The sequence below is a fragment of the Theobroma cacao genome, chromosome 10 (assembly GCF_053813885.1).
Source record: "Theobroma cacao isolate CCN51 chromosome 10, ASM5381388v1, whole genome shotgun sequence".
Lineage (NCBI taxonomy): Eukaryota > Viridiplantae > Streptophyta > Magnoliopsida > Malvales > Malvaceae > Theobroma > Theobroma cacao.
Genome location: NC_142648.1, coordinates 4,077,614 through 4,097,507, shown reverse-complemented (window position 1 = coordinate 4,097,507; position 19,894 = coordinate 4,077,614). Strand labels below are relative to the sequence as shown.

Sequence of the window (19,894 nt, the reverse complement as noted above, 5' to 3'; positions counted from 1 at the left end):
GCTAAAATAAACAGACATCCTCTGGAAGCAAACTGCTGCTGGGTGTTCTTACCTTTGCCTCTCTTACTGTCTCTCTTCTGGGTTCTTTTCTTTGTCTTCTTTTGGGGTTTTGGCCTTTTTTTTGTTAAGGGTTTTGGTTTTCTTTGATGGTTAGTTAACCAAATAGAAAACAAAAGATATTATTAATAGATAGATAGAGTTCTCAGCCGAAGATTCAAGAAAAGAGAAAAAATTAAGCAGGCGAAAGGCGTGGATTGGTAGAATTAGGCTTGGGGATCTTCGGGTTGGTTTGTTTGTTTTTTTTTTTTTTGATAATGATAACGATTGCGCAATGGGGAGTGATTTTCCATTTTAGAAGCTGATAAATGTTGGTTGAGCATTCCTGTCAAATAAGGTGATACTTACTTTGGAAATTCTTATATACTATTCTTATAATTATTATTGTATTAAAGCTAAACTCATCATTTTACCATTTGCAGAAAAACTTTTCTTCTGGGCGGGCGTGAATGGCAAGGTAGCAGAAAATTATAACTGCTGCTTTCATTAACTCAACTCCTTCAGCGGCAGAGTCTGCGTCAGATACTCTGAAAAGGTGGAAGTAAACAAAGGAAAGAACAGAAAGGAATTCCAGTTTGGAGTATGCAAAGAATTTTCTCTTCCTAAAGCGAAGAGATTTTTCTTCTTTTAATTTTGGGTTCTTGGTTTTTGTGTAACGTGCGACAGCAAGTAATAATGTCATCGAATACTTCCTCAGAGATGCAAGAACCGAGCATCGACACAGATAAGCTGAGTTACGAAATCTTTTCGATTCTGGAAAGTAAATTTTTATTCGGGTACGATGATCATCAGAAGCTATGGATTCCAAAGCCGATCTCTCCGGCTTCTGAACAGAAGGTTGAGCCGTTAGTTCAACAGGGTGATGAGAATTCCCAGTCAGCTATCAAGAACCAGAGAGGTAAAATCTGTATTATGAGTATCGATAGCGGTGGCATGAGAGGGATTCTTTGTGGGAAAGCTTTGGCTTATCTCGAACACGCGTTGAAATCCAAGTCCGGTAATCCAAATGCTCGAATCGCCGACTTTTTCGACGTCGCCGCCGGTTCTGGCGTTGGTGGTATCTTCACCGCCATGCTTTTCGGCACCAAAGATAACAACCGCCCGATTTATACCGCTGAGGAGACGTGGCGGTTCCTTGCTGATAATGGGAAGCGGATATACCGTTCCGGTTCGGGTAAAAACGGCGGTATTTTGAAGAAAATTTTGAAAAACGGTTCGACCGGGTCCTGTTCAACCGGTTTGGAGAAGGCGATGAAGGAGGCTTTCGCAGCGGATGGAAGGAGTTTGACGTTGAAGGATACTCTAAAACCGGTTTTGATTCCGTGTTATGATCTTTCCAGCACGGCGCCATTTTTGTTTTCAAGGGCGGACGCCTTGGAGACGGATAGTTTTGATTTTCCCTTATGGGAGGTTTGTCGGGCAACGTCAGCTGAACCGGGTTTATTCGACCCGGTTTTGATGCGGTCTGTTGACGGTGAGACCAGGTGCGTGGCGGTTGATGGTGGGTTGGCTATGAGCAACCCAACGGCTGCAGCAATTACGCACGTGTTGCATAATAAACAGGAGTTTCCTTTTGTTAGAGGCGTTGAGGATTTGTTGGTGCTGTCGTTGGGGACCGGTCAGCTACTTGAAGTTAGCTATGAATATGAGCAAGTCAAGAATTGGAGGGTCAAGGATTGGGCCAAGCCAATGGCCCGGATATCCGGTGACGGTTCGGCCGACTCGGTGGACCAAGCCGTAGCCATGGCGTTCGGACAATGCAGAAGCAGTAACTACGTCAGAATTCAGGTATATTCATGGCACTACACAAGCATGTTTGATGTTTGGTACCTTCTGATCCTAAAACCTTTATTTTTTACATTTTTTTTATCAAGACTAGACAGTTGAACATATGTGATTGTCCTTAGCAAACTCTGTTCGTGATGATTTTGATGAGGGTTTTTGTCATTGCCAAATGCAAAAGGGACAATGGAAGCCAGGCTGGTTGGAGTTAAAGGGCCTTGTCCTTTGCACATTGGAATTCTTGAATTAAGGGTTCAAATGTTGATGGTAACGTTTGTTTTTGACCTTGGATAATGGGGTCATTGATGCTTGTGTTTTTAGTAGTGTAAGGTTTAGGGCATGGAGCACAAGCATGGAAATCTATGCCCTATTTTGGCCAACGGGTAAACAGGGGACCTCAGCCTTGGGCAGGCATGGTGGTTTTGGGTCGCACGTGATGCTTTGGGGGCACTGTTTCTTTGGCAAAACTCCTAAAACGAGGCGTTTTTGGTTGGCTCAAACCCAAGGCCTACTGCTGCTTTGGTTGTTTTAGTTAAACTAAAGTTACATTGCTGCACCTTCTTCCAAGTTGTGTTTTTTTGGGTCAAAATTGTCAGTTATTCTTTGAACAGGGACCCAAAGCTGTTGAATTGTCTTGAGAAAAAAGCTTTCACATTTCGCTTTACGCAATAGAAGATTCTTTTGGTCAAAGAGAATTCTTCAGATTTCTTTTTCTCTTTCCATAATTCAATCCATGGGGAAAGCTTTGGTTCATTTGCCAAGTTCTTGCGTAATATGGGAATGTTTAAATACTTTTATGAACAAATTTTCAAACTATAACTACTTGTCATTTGATGCTGTGGGGGATATCTTGCCTTGTTTGTTTAGAGCAAGCTTTGGTATAAGAGTGGTGGGACATCATGAGTGAGCAGAAAATGCCATTCATGATTCCATGTCCCTGTATTAGTTAAAAAGGGGTAAACACGCCTTCTATGATTAGCTTAGCTTTTATTATTAGGCTGCTTACGGTAAAATATTTTCTGCACTGTTAACATGCCAGGACCTGGTCTCTTATATTGCCATTCTTAAGTACATACACTACACTCCAATAGAAAGAAAAGAGAAAAAAGAGTGGGGAGGAAGTTTCTTCTAGTTTGGACCATGGCCTGGCCTCTCTATTTGTCATATGAAGTAGTCAATTTTCACCCAAAAGAGTACTATAAGAAATTGAGTGGTCATATATTTCCCAATAGCCAGTGATAAAAAGCTAGGCTGTATGCAGGTTGTTCTGTATTGCATTTACTAGCTTTTTGTATGATAGTTTTCAGTGGCTGATGAAAGTAGAATTCATAAAGGTGAATGCGGAAAAACAATCTGGTTAGGTGCCATTTTAATGAACCACTAAAGGGGGGTTTGGCAAGTGACCAATGAAATGAAACAAAAAATGGTGGACTCCATAATAATTTGGCCCATTGGTGTTTTGTTTTTCCTGCCCTTTTGGTCGGTTTCATAGACAAATTAATTGGAGGCAGGGCTTTGGGTATTTTAATTTTGCTTCAGTACAACCTTAATTGTTATGTTGGAAAAGCTAAAACTACAGGGACCATGATTTCTGGGACCTTTTGATTAATTTACTATGTTTGATGGATGAACAAATTCTGTTTTTCTTAGTCATCAGTCTTTTAAGACATTGATGTTAGTTTTGTTGTAAATCATGGAATCACTGATCATTTTTTTTTCCTCTTTTCCAATCAATTTTTGGTGTGACAGGCAAATGGGTCCAGTTTAGGTCGGTGTGGCCCTAATGTAGATACAGACCCCAGCCCCAGCAATGTAACTATGCTGATAGGGATAGCTGAGGAAATGCTGAAGCAGAAAAATGTTGAATCAGTCCTCTTTGGAGGTAAAAGGATTGGAGAACAAAGTAACTTTGAGAAGTTGGATTGGTTTGCTGGAGAACTTGTGCTTGAGCATCAAAGGAGGAGTTGTAGGATAGCTCCCACTGTTGCTTTCAAGCAAGCAACCCCTAAGACAAACTAGGAGTTACTCTCAACAAAAATTTGTACCAAAACCTAAAGGAAAGAGAAAAAAAAAAAAACAAAAGGTATGCCTTTCCTTTCCATGCTTACTAATATATTCTTCAATTTTTCCCCATTTTTTATTTAATGTCTCTGTTCAAAGAAAGCATCTCAGTGGACCCTGCATTAATGAAAATGATGAAATGGGGACACCTGTATTATGTTTTATAAGGAAGATGCTGACATTTTTAATGTTTATAAAGCTGTGAACAGATTTATAAGAGTTTTGTTGATTTTGTCAAATATAAATTCTTTTTTTCTCTCTTTTTTCTTTTTCTTCTCATGAATGTCATCATAATACAACAAGAGTGACCCATTTGACCATGACTCCCAAATCCAAATTTACCTTTTCAACTCTTGAAATGTCACTTTCAATTGAATTGAAAACCCAATTTCCACACCTAATAGCAAAATCAGCACCATTTAGGGCCTGGCCATCCTTAGAGCTATTTTGCATCAGAGTTTACTTAGTCAACTTACCCTAATTTTCCTTTTGTTCTATCTTCAATACTTGTTTCTAGCATACGCATACTTTTCCAAGTAATCCAATAAGGTATTAGACTTGTCAACATTTTTGTGCTTGTTAGGCTTGAATTGTCAATTTCTTTAACCGGTTGCTGCTTGTTGCTGTTGTTGTAACATGAAATTTTTGAGTTCAAATGCTAATGTTAAAAAAAAAAAAATAAAAGGAGGGGGAGGGGGGTGGAGGACAAGAACAAGGAGGGAAACAGTGATGTGGGGAAGACAGCTCTCCATGTTGTCTGTCGACCGACACTCATCCTTTGAAAGGGTTAAAGGGGTACTATAGTCATTTGAAGGGACAACCTCAAAACAGTCATTGAACTTGGAGGAAGGGTTTTATGGTCATTGAGTATTAGAAGAATCAATATCATAGAAAAGGGTCTGTCCGTAGTCCGGAAAAAGGGTTGCTCTTTGTGATCATATTATGTTTGAAAAGCTATAAAAAATTCTTTGGCCCATTAACAATTGAACCAACCACCTTTTGCTTTTCATCTACCACAAAAAACCAGGCATAAATCTTTCAGAGAAAAGATTCAAAACAACATTCATGTAATTTATATTTAATTTTCTTTCTTTTTTTATTTTTTTAATTCTTCCATTGCTTTGTTGCCCTTGTTTGATTTCGTGCACGTGGCTTCAACTGGTCCATGCAATTTTTTTTGTGATGTTGTAGTTTAGTGAAGCAGTTGTTCTTGCTTAAGTTAGAGGAATTATGGACCCCCCCCCCCCCCCCTTTGAATACCCTTTAGGACAATCAAGCAACCATTGAAATATGATAGCTTGAGTTTATAAAAAGATCATGTGGATTATATGTTCTTTATTGTGCAATCTGTCCTTTCATTCTTTTAAAGATTGTAATAATATCTGACAATTGTTATGGTAGAATTTAACTTGTCACTGTTTTAAACAAGTCTCTTTACTGTTTAACACTTAGAGATAGGCAGGAAGTTAAAAACTGGTCCAGAACTCTCAACTAACTTGAATAGTGACAGACAAAATAAAGATGGTAAACCAACCCGCTCCCCCCAAAAAAAACAAAGGAAAAGGTTGAGCCCTGTATGCTTGTTCATAAAGAGGAGAAAGTGCAAGAAAGCACATTTTTCAATTGCTTTTTACATTGTTGCCTGGTTAGCATATCAGTTTTGAAAGACATTTTCTTACAGTAAATTTTGTTTTTAAATTGCAGGTTAAAAAAATGATATCTAAAAAAAAGAAAGAAGAAGCAGAAAGTAACATAGCAGCTTTTACTTTTTCTAAGTGAAGATGAGCAAAGGAAGAGTCCAGGGGAATTGAGTGAAACAAACTACTGTAAAAACGGGTTGCAAGATCTTAGTGGGATACTTTGCCTACTAGAGGACAGGCATGATGGTGTCCACTCAACCTTTCTACGGTAGCTAGGAACCAAGATCAAAAGCAGCAACAGTCTTAAGCTTTTGGAGGTCAAACTAGAATCCGGCTGTACAATCTTTGGATTTTTCAAAACAAAAATGAAAGTTATGAGGTGGGAAAAACTGTTTTCATATATTTCTTCCTATTCCCCACCTTTTTCTTTTCTCCCAAATCCTAATTGTTTTTATCTTGTCATCTTCCCTTTTCCTATCAATTCTTATTCCCAAACCCAGAAACGTAGCCAAAGTTCTTTGTCTGACCTGTGGTTTTTCCTTTCCATGTTTTGTCTTTCCTCATTTTTAAATTTATTGCATAGAAATTGTGGTGGTGGAGAAGGGATTTTAGAGTATCTTTTTCTCAAGCAACCGACCTTATCCTTTGAGATTGTAGGATTGGTGGATGGGCCACCATTGGACAGAGGCTAGGGAAATGAATGAACCCTTTCTACATGTAGACAACTTTCATTCTTGCACCTTGAAACTCTGTTAAAAGTGTAGGACTCTCCTCTTTTTAGTTTTATCCTTTACAAAAATTGTTCATCATCTTATGATTGTTTGAAGCAAAAACAAATTGCAAACTCTTCTTTTTGTAAATTTTTTTTACTTAATCTTAAAAGAGTGCTGGTGGGTGGTAGTTGATGCTTGCTTCTTTCTTGAGCTTTCTTAATGCTGTTGGCTCTTTTTCTTTCGCCTCCCTACTTAAAATATTATCAAATGATTTGTGTTGGTTCTTGAGTTCTAGACTCTAGAAGGATGATGGCAGGTGAAAATTCCTAGGGACTATGAGCATGCCTTTCCCTCACACCCTATTGGGGCAGTATCCAATTAGTGGTTTCCATTGGGCATGGCTTCTCAATCTCAACCTTTTTGAAATTGACTCGGATAGAATATTCCCAAAAATAAACTCATTAGTGTGAAAGTGATAGGGTAAGTTGTCAATTTATCAAGGCTAATGAGTGGAGTTTATGGACTTCAACATGCAAAATTAGATAGGTTTAGCTAACAATTTATACCCAATTTTTTCATTGATTTGGACAATCATTCAAGGGTATCGATGAACATTATTGTTAGATTATGACTGAATGAATTAATAGAAAAGCACACGTGGGGTTGTGAGGGCAATGGGGGTGGGAGATGTAACACATAATTGTATAAGGCTATTTGCATTTAGAAAAAGATAGGCATAAGTTAGGAAAGGGGAAAAGAGTTTCTTCATATAGATTTTTTTTTTGACTTTAATAAAACAAAAAAAGAAAAAGAAAGGGCATGGGTGCTTGCACAACCTTCAAAAATTGACTTATAACAACTTTCAAGAAAAGTTACAAAAGGAAAGTAAAGGGAAAGAAGAAAGAAAATTATTGTATTGTGCCCATACCAAATGGGGAAAAAAAAAGCCATATGAAAAAGCCATATCATATGGCTTTTTTTCTCTTTAGAATGCTCAGCATTTCATTTTACTGGGTCCATAAATTAGAAACCCACCACCCCCTCTACTCCCTTTGCATCTTCAAAAAGCAAAATTAATTTTTAATCTAAGTTCCAAAAATGCATCTTGAAAAAGCAAAATTAATTTTTAATCTAAGTTCCAAAAATGCATCTTGAAAAAGCAAAATTAATTTTTAATCTAAGGTCCAAAATTGATCCTTGAGGACATACCATACTTTGTTTCAAAGGGATGTCTTACTTTTTCTTCTTCTTCTTTTTTATCTAATTTTATTGGCTAAGTTACATAACAAGATACCCTTGATTTCATTTATTTTGTTCACTCATTCTAATGTTGATATTCAAGTTTGAATTGAAAATCTTTTGTAACAAAGCATGATAAGATTAGACGAATTTTGTAAACATATAAAAAAAATGCCATAATGCTTTAAAAAATTTTAAATTTATTAAAAAATTTAAATAAGTTATTGTTCCTCATTTAATGAAATCTCTATATTTTTATTTTAAATTAAATAAATTTGTATTAACAGTTAGTCGAAACGTTATTTATCATTTTATACTCATATAATACTAATACAATATTAATATGGGAAGTGAAAATATCATGTAATCATATCACCACACTAAATCAACATGTCTTATCATTATTCAATATGATATATTAATATGTCATTTTATGTTACGTAATACGTAATGTTAAAACGACTAAACATTAATGTTAGAAATCAAGAATTTTAAACCTTACTCAATGGTTCTAGAGTCCATGATTGATGCCCAAACTGGCATGGTGTAAGCAGTGGCATCATGCTAGCGTACTAGGCTTCTAGCAACCCTTATAAATGTTGATGCAATTTGGTAGCCAGAGGCTTTATCATTGTTTTTTGGTACATAGAGTATAAGATACTATTAAATCCCTCCACCTTTTATTTTTTTTTAAATGATCTTGAATCAAATGGAAAAATTAGCTATGAACCCTAATTCTTCTATTTCTAAAAAATAAATTTAAGACATTTTATCATGTTCTCACGATTGAGGTGTTCTATTGGAGATGTTCTTAACTCTCTTCTGTAACAGGGTCACTTCAATTATAATAAAATTTAATTATACAAAGAGGAAATTAAGAAACAATGGTAAATAACTAAATATAATGATTATGTCGATAGAATGTTATTAGGTTATCGTCTGCATGATCTATTAAGATCACACCTTTGACCCTAACTGAGGAAATAATTAAATGTATTAAAAATTAAAATAAATATAAAATAAAAAACAGAAAAGAAAAGGAAACAAGACATACCCAAAGCTTCAAATAATTGGTGTTGACCTGTCTCCCTAGATCTATAGCTAAAAAAAGGAAAGGAAAAAAAAGGAAAACCAGCTGGTGAATCTTAATCTCAATTATGGAAAAAATAGCAATCAGATCATGGTCTAATCAAAGCATGAATATCCCTTCACCAACCATATTAAAAGCTTAATCAGACAAATTACCACAAAAACAGGCTTTCTTCACAAATTGATTGAAGACCAACCAAAATTCTCATCATCTTCATTTCAGCAACATTCTAACAAAATGATAACATAATGTGTGGAAAAAAGAATAAAAAATCTAATAAAGTGAATTGGGTAAGTCATCCTACTTTCATGCACATGAACCCTAGATATAGGAGAAATCAATCCCAACTTTTTTTCTTTTCCAGCTTATTTTCACCCAAAATTCACCTTTGCTTTAAACCCCTTTTGAGAACCCCCTTTTTTTGACAAAATTGAATGGTTGAAAACATGTTCAGCATGTCTGTTTTTAGCCCTTAATTTTCACTATTCTCTTCCACCTTTTGATTAATGTAGGGAATGATGGTTGGAATGCATTTGCTAAAAAAAAAAAGGTGAAAAGACCCAAATTTGTTTTATTATTATTATTATTATTATATGTTATGCTTACATCAAGATGCCAAAAGGAGACCACAGGATGTAATTATTGTAATAATCATGTGGAGAAAAAATATCCCTAATTTGGACCTCTTTTTGTTATTATAGTAAATACTTCCTACCCAAGGCATAAAGAAAAGGAAAATGATGATGAGGAACAAAATTTGAATAGGTTTGGATAATCAAGCAAGCCAAACCTAGAGAAAATTAAAGCAATATGAACCCTAAACTGACATTTCTAGTTGATGACTTAGTACGACCATTCCCAAGTCAAGTCCTTATTTATAATTCTAATTATATATACCATTACCCAAACCGACCGTTAAACAAAATTAGAAAAAATGAAATTAATTTACATCTGAAATTGATTAAAATTATTATTGATCATGTCACGAATTGATTATGTATTTATCGATCATTTTCTCGACCTACAATTTTTATCAAACCAAATACCATGTGTCATTTAAAAAATGCTAGCTCCTTATAAACAAAGGATAAGAATATGTTCCATTTTGTCCTTGTTAGGTCATATGTCCTACAAACTTTCCTTTTCTTTGAAATACAGAATGCATTATTGGGGTCCTATACCATCCTTTGTCTTTGTAGTTTAATTCATTCATATCTCCCCTTTATCTCCTCTTGCATGATATATATATATATATATATATATATATATATATATATATATATATATATATATATATATATATATATATATTATCTGGTTTTTGTGTATTCTATTGAAACCTAACTTTATTATTATTATTATTATGATTGGAATCTGCTTTTTCTTATAATAATAATTAAAGGGATCACATCCTTTAGTTAGGGTTATTGGCCAACTTATTTTCCTATTCAGACGTTGCCCTTTGCTTTATAAGAAATAGACTAGGATTGTGCTTAGGGTGTCTAACATAAGACAATATGATATTAATATTCTGATGATGACCATGCTGACTCATTCTTCTTGTAGATAAAGACTAGTGGTTACTGATAAACATCAAGAAATTAATTAAATTAAAATAAAACATATTCAATGATTCATTATTATATTATTATTATATATATGATTATGAAATATGAAAAGTGTGTGACTAGCTAGTTTAATGGGATGTTAACTGAACAAGATGACATGAAAAAAGGGGAATCATGTGAACATTTTTCCTTTTCAGTTTGTATACATTATATAGTCTGTGAAAGATAATTTAAGGTAATGTAATTTGGGGAAAGAATAGACATATCGTTTTCTTTCACTTTCAGAAGAAAGATATGAAAGATTTCTTTGTTTTAATGGCTTTGAATTGAGCTTTGATGTGATCAAATGGGCATATTACTAGAATTATTTGTGAAAATGCCTTTTTAAAAAAATTAATATTATTTTAATTATTTGTTTTCAAGTAAAAGGGAGATGGCAGTTTGTTCAATCATAATTGAAGCATGCTATTAAGAGTAACATATTTGTGAGGTTGGTGTTTGTTAATTATTGAATTCTAAAGAGAAATAGCCTCTAATACTTGTGTCATTGAACAAATTTAACTAAAAGTTAACATTGTCATTATACTCTTTTTGAAGAGAATTTGTCACTTACAGTCCTTAATAACATTTGCTAAATTAAGAAAAATCTTTATTTATTAATTTTTTCAGAAGACTTTTTTGTTATTTGTTTATTTTTAATTAAAATCTCTTACATCTAAATATTCGATTTAATAGTAAGTATATATTATCTGGAATCCCACATGAGATGAATCTTAGATTTATAAATAAATCTTTTTTACTTAATAAATATATTTTTTAATTAAAAATACAGGTTTATGACACAAGCACTTATTCAAAAAACTCATTTGAAATTATTCTTTTTCAAATAAATAAATAAATAAAAACTCTCACAACCTTAATTAGAAGACTTTCATTGGTTAATTTGAGTTGGCAGATGGTAATTATTCACTCAAAAACAGCTAAAAATTAATCATACTAAATTTTTTTTTCCCAGAGTTTTTGCATTTTTCAGAGGTAGGTGTTATGTTCACATTGTTCTTTCATGAAGTCATGAAAGAAAAATGCAAGATGCAATGAGAAAATTAACTGTCAGAAAACTGTAGATGACAGCTCTTTTGGAAAGGAACCCATTTTTCACCATCATTTTGTTTATGAAGTTAGGCAAATTGACAGCTGAGATTTGCTGTGTATGTTAACCTAAAATTAACAAGAAAAACCTAACCCTATTGAATCAAATGTCAAGTTCTTTTTTTTTTCTTTTAAATTTTGTAAAGAAATTCAAATTTATTCTTTTAAATAGATAAATATATACACTTATCATTGAATCAAATGTTCGGTTATCTTTTTGTTTGATTTTTGTGACTCGTAAGTCCAATTCAAATCGTAAAATTAAGATCGACCCTTTGACCGGTCTTTTTTTTCTTTTATTTTTATTTTTATTTTTTGACATTTTTGCTGGGAACAAGGGCCATTGGCAGAAAGTATTTGGCTACAAGCTGCTGTAGGTTTGATTTAACTCCTAACTGAAGTTAATGCTCAGCAAACTTCTTGCTTGGCTGACTTGAATTATGCAGTCATATGCTTCCATTGACCCTAAAATTAACCACAGAAGCCTAAGCAAAGCTATGAATATTGAGGGTCATGAAATGTTTTGGCTGTAAGCTTGACTTGGCCACAAACTGACCAATACTTGACTGACCTGACTAGTCTTTGTTTCCTGCACCGAAAATGGATGGGAAAGATTGCTTACTGTTTATGTTGAAGATACACAAAGTCGGTCGGTTGAAAATGTGTAGTCATTTCTGCACTGCATATCAGCAACAGGATTTAACCATTCATGGCTAAGACAAAATTTAGACTGTATTGCATAGGCAGTAAGTGGACAAATTAAGTTTCAAACATGAAGTACCAACCCTCCCACAAATGTCATAATTCTGATTGGCATTCCAAGAAGAACAAAAAGGTCATCCAAATTGGCAAGCTAGACTGGCTCCTGAATCAATGGACCTAACAAATGGGTTGTAAGTAGAGCATGAAAGAGTTAGGTATGAAGTTTTTGAACAACAGCTGCCCAACTTTTGTCTTCTCACCTTTGTGGATCATTTGCATCAGAAATTTAATGAAATTGATTACAGATCACAATATCACTTACAGAAAAACATACTGTAGCAAGGTCAGCATATCAGATTATTTTAACATGACAGTACAGTTTCATAAAAATCAGATTTTGACTTGATCTTGTTGTCACGAAAAAAGGTTCTAATTCGACTAGAATACCTTATAGACTTCTAGAAATTATTTGTTGTTCTACCCATTAATTTGCCTTTTAGTGTCAAATCAAGGTTTTTGGATGAAGATTTTGAACTTAAAAAAACAGAGAAAAATTATAGGTTACATAATTTTGGGCCAGATTCATCCAAATCTTGACAGGGGCCTGGCTAAATACCCTTCACTCCTTCAGCCTGGTGGCAACTGGGCCTTAAAGTATGGTACCTCCCTATCAAAATATTGTCAGATAAAACTTCAATAGAAGAAAATTTACATTTGCAGAATTTAGGGTTTATGACAGTTCTACAATTGGTCCAGCTTAGTTACATTCTCAAAAGATATAGAAACTATGTAAATAAAAAAAGAAAAAGAAAAAATGGAAATTAAGCAAGGCTTCATCTTATCAATTTGGCACTAGTCCTTAAAAAGGATAAAAAGAAATTATATAGCATAATAGAAAAGACCATCAAATCAAAGTATTTCACAACTCTTCCAACAACCATTTATTAATGTCTTGTAAATTCGTTTACAAGCTTGGGGAAAAGAAATCAAATAATAGTCAAGATATGAAAGCTACATTACCATGTAATTATAAAGAAAACACATAACAAAGTTGGGGGAAAAAGAAATGGCCATGAACTCTTGGTCCACTAGGTGGATTAAAACCTGAACATTCTCATTCAAAATGGAGTATTTAACACTTGAAATTAAGAAGATTTGAGTTGATAACAACCTAGATAGATATTTCAGCCACTTTGCCACCATTCAAGTCTATATATTTGCCGGCTCAAAATTCGGGAAATTCAAGCTCAAGGGTTCTTGTAACTCTGGGTTGATGGGGAACAAATTACATTGTGCATATTGTGCCATCAATTGGTCCACAAGCACAAGGGCTACCATAGCTTCCACCATAGGCACCGCTGCATCACCCAATCAAATACAGAGGAAATCCAAACTATTAGTTAGATATTGTTTGGAAGTGAAGAACAAGAAGATACGCAAAAAATGGGTGAAGATCAAATATCCTTAATACAATTTCACAATGGATGTAAGAAATTCATCATAGTTCTCAAGGAACGTAGCCGTCGTTGAAAAATGCAGTTGCAAAGGCTTGCAAATAGGGGATTACAGAAAAAAAAAAAAGACAATAAAAACAAATCTTGGACAGATGAGAAAGAAGGAAGGGAAACCTATACCTCGGGGGACAACGCAAGGATCATGACGACCACGGGCGATTAGTTCTATCTCTTTCTTTTCTCGAGTCACTGTGTTCTGCTTCTTCTGCAGAAAATTTCATAAAAAGACACCAATTTTAACTGAACTAAGAAGCCAAAACTTTTGAAATGCATGATGTAAAACAAAATTAGAGTTGCAGTTAAATTCCATTTTAATACAACAAGTGTAATTAGTTAACCTAGGTGGCAGAGGCTTTATGATGCTGAGCAGCAAAAGAATAGCAATGCTCATAACTGCCAACTATATCAGAGCATTCAGCCAACTTATTTTTCATCCATAGTCAAGGTAACTCTAGGCTATATACATAGGCAGGCAAAATTAAAGGTCTGCTAGTTCACAAAAACAACAGCCTACTCAGAAGATGAACTCTGTGCAGTTTGAGTTACTTGAAGAGCAACAGAAACTTTAGGATTATTTTATGAAAACCTTGGAGAGTTGCAAAGTTCATAGCTTGTAGCTTTATTAATCCCAACAGAACTTAGAAAATAAAATATTATATGACATGAAGATATATAACACAAACTATAATAGCCACACGGCGTAGGAAACAAATAAGCAAGCAAAAAGAGATCAAACTTACACCAATGGTAGCTGTTGGCTTGAAAGCTACTCTCATATTCATAATTTCCCCATTGGATATTCCACCCTGTAAGTCAAAATTACAATCTCATAATACTCATGAATTTAGCCCAACAATAAAGGAATTGGAGAACACAAATAAACCAGCAATTGTTCGTTGCATTGGTGATGGGAAGCCCAAAAGAGTGATGCTAGGGTGAGAGAGATGGAGAATAACAGATAAACCAAATACCTGTATCCCACCAGAGCGGTTGGTTCTTGTCCTTATTTTTCCATGTTCATCGGTAAAGAACTCATCATTATGTTCGCTACCAGTCAGAAAAGTACCTGCAACAGTTTTTATTGACAGCATTTAGAACAAATTTACAATGCAACAAAGCAGCTAAATAATCATACAAGCAATAGCCTTCAAGTATGTATTCACCTATTGGCCAACTCAATTCAAAAGAATTTTAGGCAAATTCAACAATAGTAACATAAAAGTATAAAAAATTTCTTAACCTGCAAATCCACTGCCAAACTCAAACCCTTTGGTTGCAGGTAACGACATTACAGCCTTAGCAAGCTCCGCTTCAAGTTTATCAAAAACCGGTGAACCAAGGCCCTGACATACAAATACAGATTTTCAGTTCTGGAGAAAACTTCCAGGAGACTTTGGATGCTACAAATTAAAGCATTTCCATCATTTTAACGTCAAGAGCAACCTAAAGTTTTAAAATTAACACAGGCCCATGCACTTGAAGCATGTGAGTATGAGGAGAGAGAGAGAGAGTACATACACGTGGGGCATTCCTTACTATGCACGTGACAACACCACCAATAGAATCTCCTCTTGTCCGAACAGCATCTATAGCAGCAATCATTTTCTCAGCATATTCAGGATTTGGGCACCGTACAATGTTACTCTCTACCTGGCAACATTTAGTTGAAAATAGTTAGATAACGGCTACAATAAATTGGCCAGTAATAAAGGGGAGCCAATAATCTAGATGAAGTAGAAGGGTGAAAGTAGACCGAAATGTGTAATATCTTGGAATAAATGCCTTTCAGAAATTATGACATCAAATCGAGGGAAATCAAAGAAAGAACTCATGTAGCCAACCACAATTAGTTTGAGATCAAGACTTAATAATTGGGATGAGTCCAAAACCTGATCAAGAGTTAGAGTGTCATGGTCAACTGAACCATCTGGGAGCACAACCTGGTGAACTTGCGAGACATAGGCAAGAACCTGAAGAAAAAATGAACATTAAGAGAAACCAAAAAAAAAAAAGACAAACATTTCAGTAACAGAAGTGTAGTCTGCTCTCCTAAGCATTGAATCCTGAAAACATAGTTAAAGCTATGTTTTAGGGATCTAAACATCCATTGGACACAGGAGACAGATATTTACAACATGGTCAGGGTCACAGTTATCATTTCTTTTTCCTTTTTGACTTGGTAGCAAAATCACACATTAATCATTTTATAAGTGCAAACAAATTAAACAAATACTCCACAAAACTACTGAACCAAGTACAAGCATTATCGTAACTTCAGAGAAGAGATGCAGTAAATTACGATCATATATAACAAGAAAGGATAAAAAAGATCAATCCCACCAGCTTGAAACATACCTCAGTTCCTGAAAACTGCTGGAGAATTTTCTTAGCAATAGCCCCTGGGGCAACTCTCCCAATGGTTTCTCTGGCTGAAGATCTACCACCACCCTTCAATTACAAGTTGAAATCAGATACTTGGGTCCAAACAAATCTGCATCTCCTAAAATGATGGCAGAATCCACAATATTGGGATGATACTAAAAGGCATTACCTTCACTGCCCTGACACCATATTTCATGTCATAAGTGGCATCAGCATGAGAGGGCCTATAAGCTATTGACATTTCGTTGTAATCCTGAAAGTAGAAAGACATCACTAATGAATCCTTCTAGACCCCATAAGAACAAATAACAAAGTCAAAATTGAGCAAATGTTCCTCATATGTAAGATTTCCTTTAAATGTTTCTCACATGTTAAGGTCATGATCCTAAACTGAAACGATTCATTAGATTGTGCTCCAGACTAGTACATATTTGCACATTGTCTAACTGATGACTACTGTTTATTAGTTACATCATTTGATTAATTAATGAGGTCTCATTCACTGTCCAGAAACAGTATCACCTCTACAATTGCAAAATGGGCCTTGAGAGGTGTGAAATAGATTTCTTTCATATGATAATTCAAAATAGATTGCATGCATTTTAAATGCTATGCCAGAAATAAAACGACCAACTAAAGAATTGTTCAAACACATTTAAGTTTCCCATTTAGACCCAATAACATATAATAAGTGAATACTCACATGTCCTCTCTGATCAGTATTTGGTACAAATACATGGATTGGTGTTCCAGTAGTCACTCCTGCATTTTGTCATGAAATATCTGGTTAAACACAAAAAGATAATAAAGCTGCGATATGAAACAGCAACAATGATGGCTGACGATAACACTAGAAATTCTGAAGACCAAAAAAAAAAAACCTTCAGAAACTCCAGAATATATGCGGCATGTGTCAGTCTCTTTCCTAGGGGTAGTAATTCGGCTCTGACCTGGCCTCCTGCAAACAGCTCTTGACTGTTAATACACAATGGCGAAGACATTTGCATCAAAAGGGTTGAGAATTATATTGTATTTTATTAAAAGGAAGTTAGACTACTGCATTCTATCATTAATAGGCAAACTCTATTTGCAAGCACTACCACAAGATCAACATGAATCGTACACTGCTACCATGAGGATACATAAACTTTCATATGTGTGCATGCCATAAATAAAAGCAATAATGCTAAGTTCTCATAATCAAGTACCTTCGGTCAAGATCAAACTGCAAATCAGCTTCTGACAGAGGAATCCTAGGAGGGCATCCATCAACTATACAACCAACACCACCTCCATGTGATTCTCCAAATGTTGTAACTCGGAAATAATTTCCAAATGTGCTCCCTGCTGCCTGTATCTCTGTTATGCCGCACACTTTGTCAGAATTCAAAAGCTCAACTTTAATTTAGGAAAAATTGTTTCTCATAATATTACAGGAGCCATAAGGACACAATAACAATGTTCAAAGCATAATAAACATAAAATTTAAGCTTCTATATCATCCTAATAAAACTGCATGCCAGAAGTAGTTGTTTTCAATGGCAGAATACCTGGTTACTCCGATGCTTCACATAAAATTGATGCAAGCTCAGACAAATTCCACAAGTTATAAAACTAATATCGTTACACAGCTTCAGAAAAAATCTCATGGTTAAGACCACACAAAAAGAGCAATCCAATGTAATTTACAAACACCCCAAGATTTCTGGACCTAATGGCAACATGATATCATCAATCTCAGTGATGAAAACGCTCAAATCAAATCAATTCACTAGTACGTAAAACAAATAGATACCTACATGTATCCCAGCCTATTGTGCTTATTGATCTTAAAAATCGAATTGATCACAACATTTCACTCCCAGCTCATAACACACATGCATCACAACTATAGCAACTACAAGCATCCGAACCTAATATCAAACTCTCAACGCTATTTCCAATTCACATATATTCCAATAAACGACTAACTCCAAATCAATAACTAGCAAACCCAATACCCAAAAAGAGAAACAAAGTTTCAAAAATAGGAAAAAAAAAAAAAAGAAAACCAAGTCAAAAGCATCATCTTTATCAACAAAATCCCAATTGACATGAAAGCTAAAAGAACCAAAACTTACGAAGCTTCTTGTGGGTTCTTGGTTTGACTGAGATATGAAGAGAGGAAAAAGAGAGTCTTTGGAGATCAGAAGAAAGAGAAGGATTGGGTTTAGTAGCTCCAAGGAAAGGCTTGGGAGAAATAGAAGAAGCCATGAGAAGGGAATAGCAAGATGAAGAAGAGATTTTGAGGTAATAAGAATGTGAGATTTGGTAGAAGGTTTTAGAGAAGGGAGGGAAGGGTGGGTTGGTGAGTTTGGTTGTTGGATTTTGTGATTCTTATGTCTGTTTCTTTTTTTTTTTTTTCAGGCATGCTCACCTACCCTTACAGTAATTTATTTTTAATATTTTTTTCTAAATTTAGTTTCAAATTTAATAAACAAAATCCAGCCAATTAAATTTATAAAATAAGAAAAAATATTTTTAACAAAATCATTTACATTTTAATTTTTACAAATGGTAAATAAATAGTCAAATGTATCAATTTTACTTAATTATAGTTATTATTATTTTTTAAATTATTGAATTTTATTACTATTTAATTATAATAAATTATTTTTTATCTTAATTGTGATAAAGTATTAAAAATAATTCCAACTCAAATATATTATTTCTAAATAAATAAGATTTTTATTTAAATATTTAATGAATAATATATATTATTGACCGATATCTAGTTGGGGATGTCAAATTGCTATTTATTTATTGTGTAAAGTGTATTTTTAAATTAAAAAATTATATATTTCATTTAAAAAGTTAAATTTTTTATAAAAGATTATGATTATTGAACAATGATATCTATTGAAATGTTATGTCACATAATTTGACGTTATATGACTATTAAATTATAGATTATTTTTCATGTAAAAAATTATGTCTTTTAGTAGTGATGTTTTAAAAAAATATCTTTAAATTTAAAAATTATGAAATAACTTTTCATACAGTAAGTCAAAGGTTTTATTTTGTAATATGAAAGGTATGAATAATTATTTTTATTCAAAAGTTAGTTATATTATATTTTAAGGTTATTTGAATAATATTTTTTTTACATATCGAGCGTAAGAGGTAAAATAAGTCTTAAAATAACTATATTAAAAAACACATATTAAATTTAATTTTATTACAATTAAATTCCATTTACACCAACAGATTGCTCATACATCATTCCAAATAATGTATTATTGCTTAAGATCTAGTCATAGATGTCAGATTTAGCACTTCATTGATCATCAGTCAGATCTAATTGTAGAGCGTTGGATCAATGCTTCCCATGACCAAATCTGATCGTGGAGGCATTGGTGCCGCTGTCTTCCCGTGATAGAGGAAATTTAAAAAATGAATGAGAGAAGCATATGAATAGAGAGACAAAGAAAATATAAAAAATAATAAATTTTGTTGTATATAGGATAGTAATTTTTTAAATTAATTAAACGTATTTTATCCAAAAGTTTTTTAATCTATTTCTGCAAAGTCAAAGCAATTATCTTGACGAAAAGTTATTCTATGAACTAAACACTGAGTTTAAAATAAAAATTAAGAATAGAAATATCTATTTTATTTCCTCAACCAAACATATAATCAAAAATTTTAAAAAAATTAAATTAAAGAAATAAAATTTTAAAAAAATATATAAATTTTCCACATAAAATTGAATTTTTTTATCAAGCACTGACTTCTTAGAGATGAATAATTAAAATCCTCAAAAATAAAAAAAACAGTTCGAAAATATAATAGATGGAATAATATAAAATTTTGGTCCTTAAGATTTAATACATCATTTATATCTACCTTTTTTGCACACTTTTTCTCAAGGCAGGTAACTCTAAAATGAGAATGGAGGAGAGAAAAAGAGATCAGCTACAAACAACCCAACAATCTAAAACAGAACCAAGACAAGAGA

General features: G+C 33.7%; 2 protein-coding genes across 6 annotated transcripts; one reads left to right on the top strand and one right to left on the bottom strand.

Moving 5' to 3' along the window:
* Window positions 1–6,384, top strand: PLP6 (PATATIN-like protein 6). 4 transcript variants are annotated; one of them, XR_001929892.2, is made up of 4 exons: window positions 7–394; window positions 480–1,845; window positions 3,589–3,922; window positions 5,605–6,384. XR_001929892.2 is itself a non-coding variant. In XM_088802552.1 (3 exons), exons 2-3 carry the CDS (start codon window positions 733–735, stop codon window positions 1,952–1,954), a joined length of 1,131 nt encoding a protein of 376 aa, XP_088658678.1. In that variant the 5' UTR covers window positions 1–394; window positions 480–732; the 3' UTR covers window positions 1,955–2,927. The 4 variants fall into 4 exon arrangements, 3 of the variants coding, with proteins under 3 accessions (XP_088658678.1, XP_017984883.1, XP_017984882.1); XM_088802552.1 differs by lacking the exons at window positions 3,589–3,922; window positions 5,605–6,384 and adding an exon at window positions 1,937–2,927 and having other exon boundaries at window positions 1–394; XM_018129394.2 differs by lacking the exons at window positions 3,589–3,922; window positions 5,605–6,384 and adding an exon at window positions 1,932–2,927 and having other exon boundaries at window positions 1–394.
* A 6,534-nt stretch (window positions 6,385–12,918) lies between these two features.
* EMB1144 (chorismate synthase, putative / 5-enolpyruvylshikimate-3-phosphate phospholyase) lies at window positions 12,919–18,264 on the bottom strand. Of its 2 annotated transcripts, XM_018129588.2 has the most exons (13): window positions 18,018–18,258; window positions 17,106–17,256; window positions 16,779–16,855; window positions 16,601–16,659; window positions 16,067–16,150; window positions 15,871–15,963; window positions 15,405–15,485; window positions 15,034–15,165; window positions 14,756–14,858; window positions 14,487–14,581; window positions 14,256–14,321; window positions 13,636–13,720; window positions 12,919–13,359 (listed from the first exon to the last, which is right to left on the bottom strand). In XM_018129588.2, the coding sequence occupies exons 1-13, from the start codon at window positions 18,148–18,150 to the stop codon at window positions 13,211–13,213; spliced, it is 1,308 nt and encodes a 435-aa protein (XP_017985077.2). In that variant the 5' UTR covers window positions 18,151–18,258; the 3' UTR covers window positions 12,919–13,210. The 2 variants fall into 2 exon arrangements, with proteins under 2 accessions (XP_017985077.2, XP_017985078.2); XM_018129589.2 differs by lacking the exon at window positions 12,919–13,359 and having other exon boundaries at window positions 13,642–13,720; window positions 14,258–14,321; window positions 18,018–18,264.
* Between the last annotated feature and the right edge of the window lie 1,630 nt (window positions 18,265–19,894).

Excerpts from the sequence above, each read along its gene's own strand:
- EMB1144 (XM_018129588.2), bottom strand. The coding sequence starts at position 18,150 with ATGGCTTCTTCTATTTCTCCCAAGCCTTTCCTTGGAGCTACTAAACCC. Across the intron at positions 13,721-14,255 it reads AGCCAACAGCTACCATTGGT|AAGAAGCAGAACACAGTGAC; the intron begins GTAAGTTTGATC and ends AATTTTCTGCAG. Across the intron at positions 13,360-13,635 it reads TCCTTGCGTTGTCCCCCGAG|CGGTGCCTATGGTGGAAGCT; the intron begins GTATAGGTTTCC and ends TGGGTGATGCAG.
- PLP6 (XM_018129393.2), top strand. The coding sequence starts at position 733 with ATGTCATCGAATACTTCCTCAGAGATGCAAGAACCGAGCATCGACACA. Across the intron at positions 1,846-3,588 it reads GTAACTACGTCAGAATTCAG|GCAAATGGGTCCAGTTTAGG; the intron begins GTATATTCATGG and ends TTGGTGTGACAG.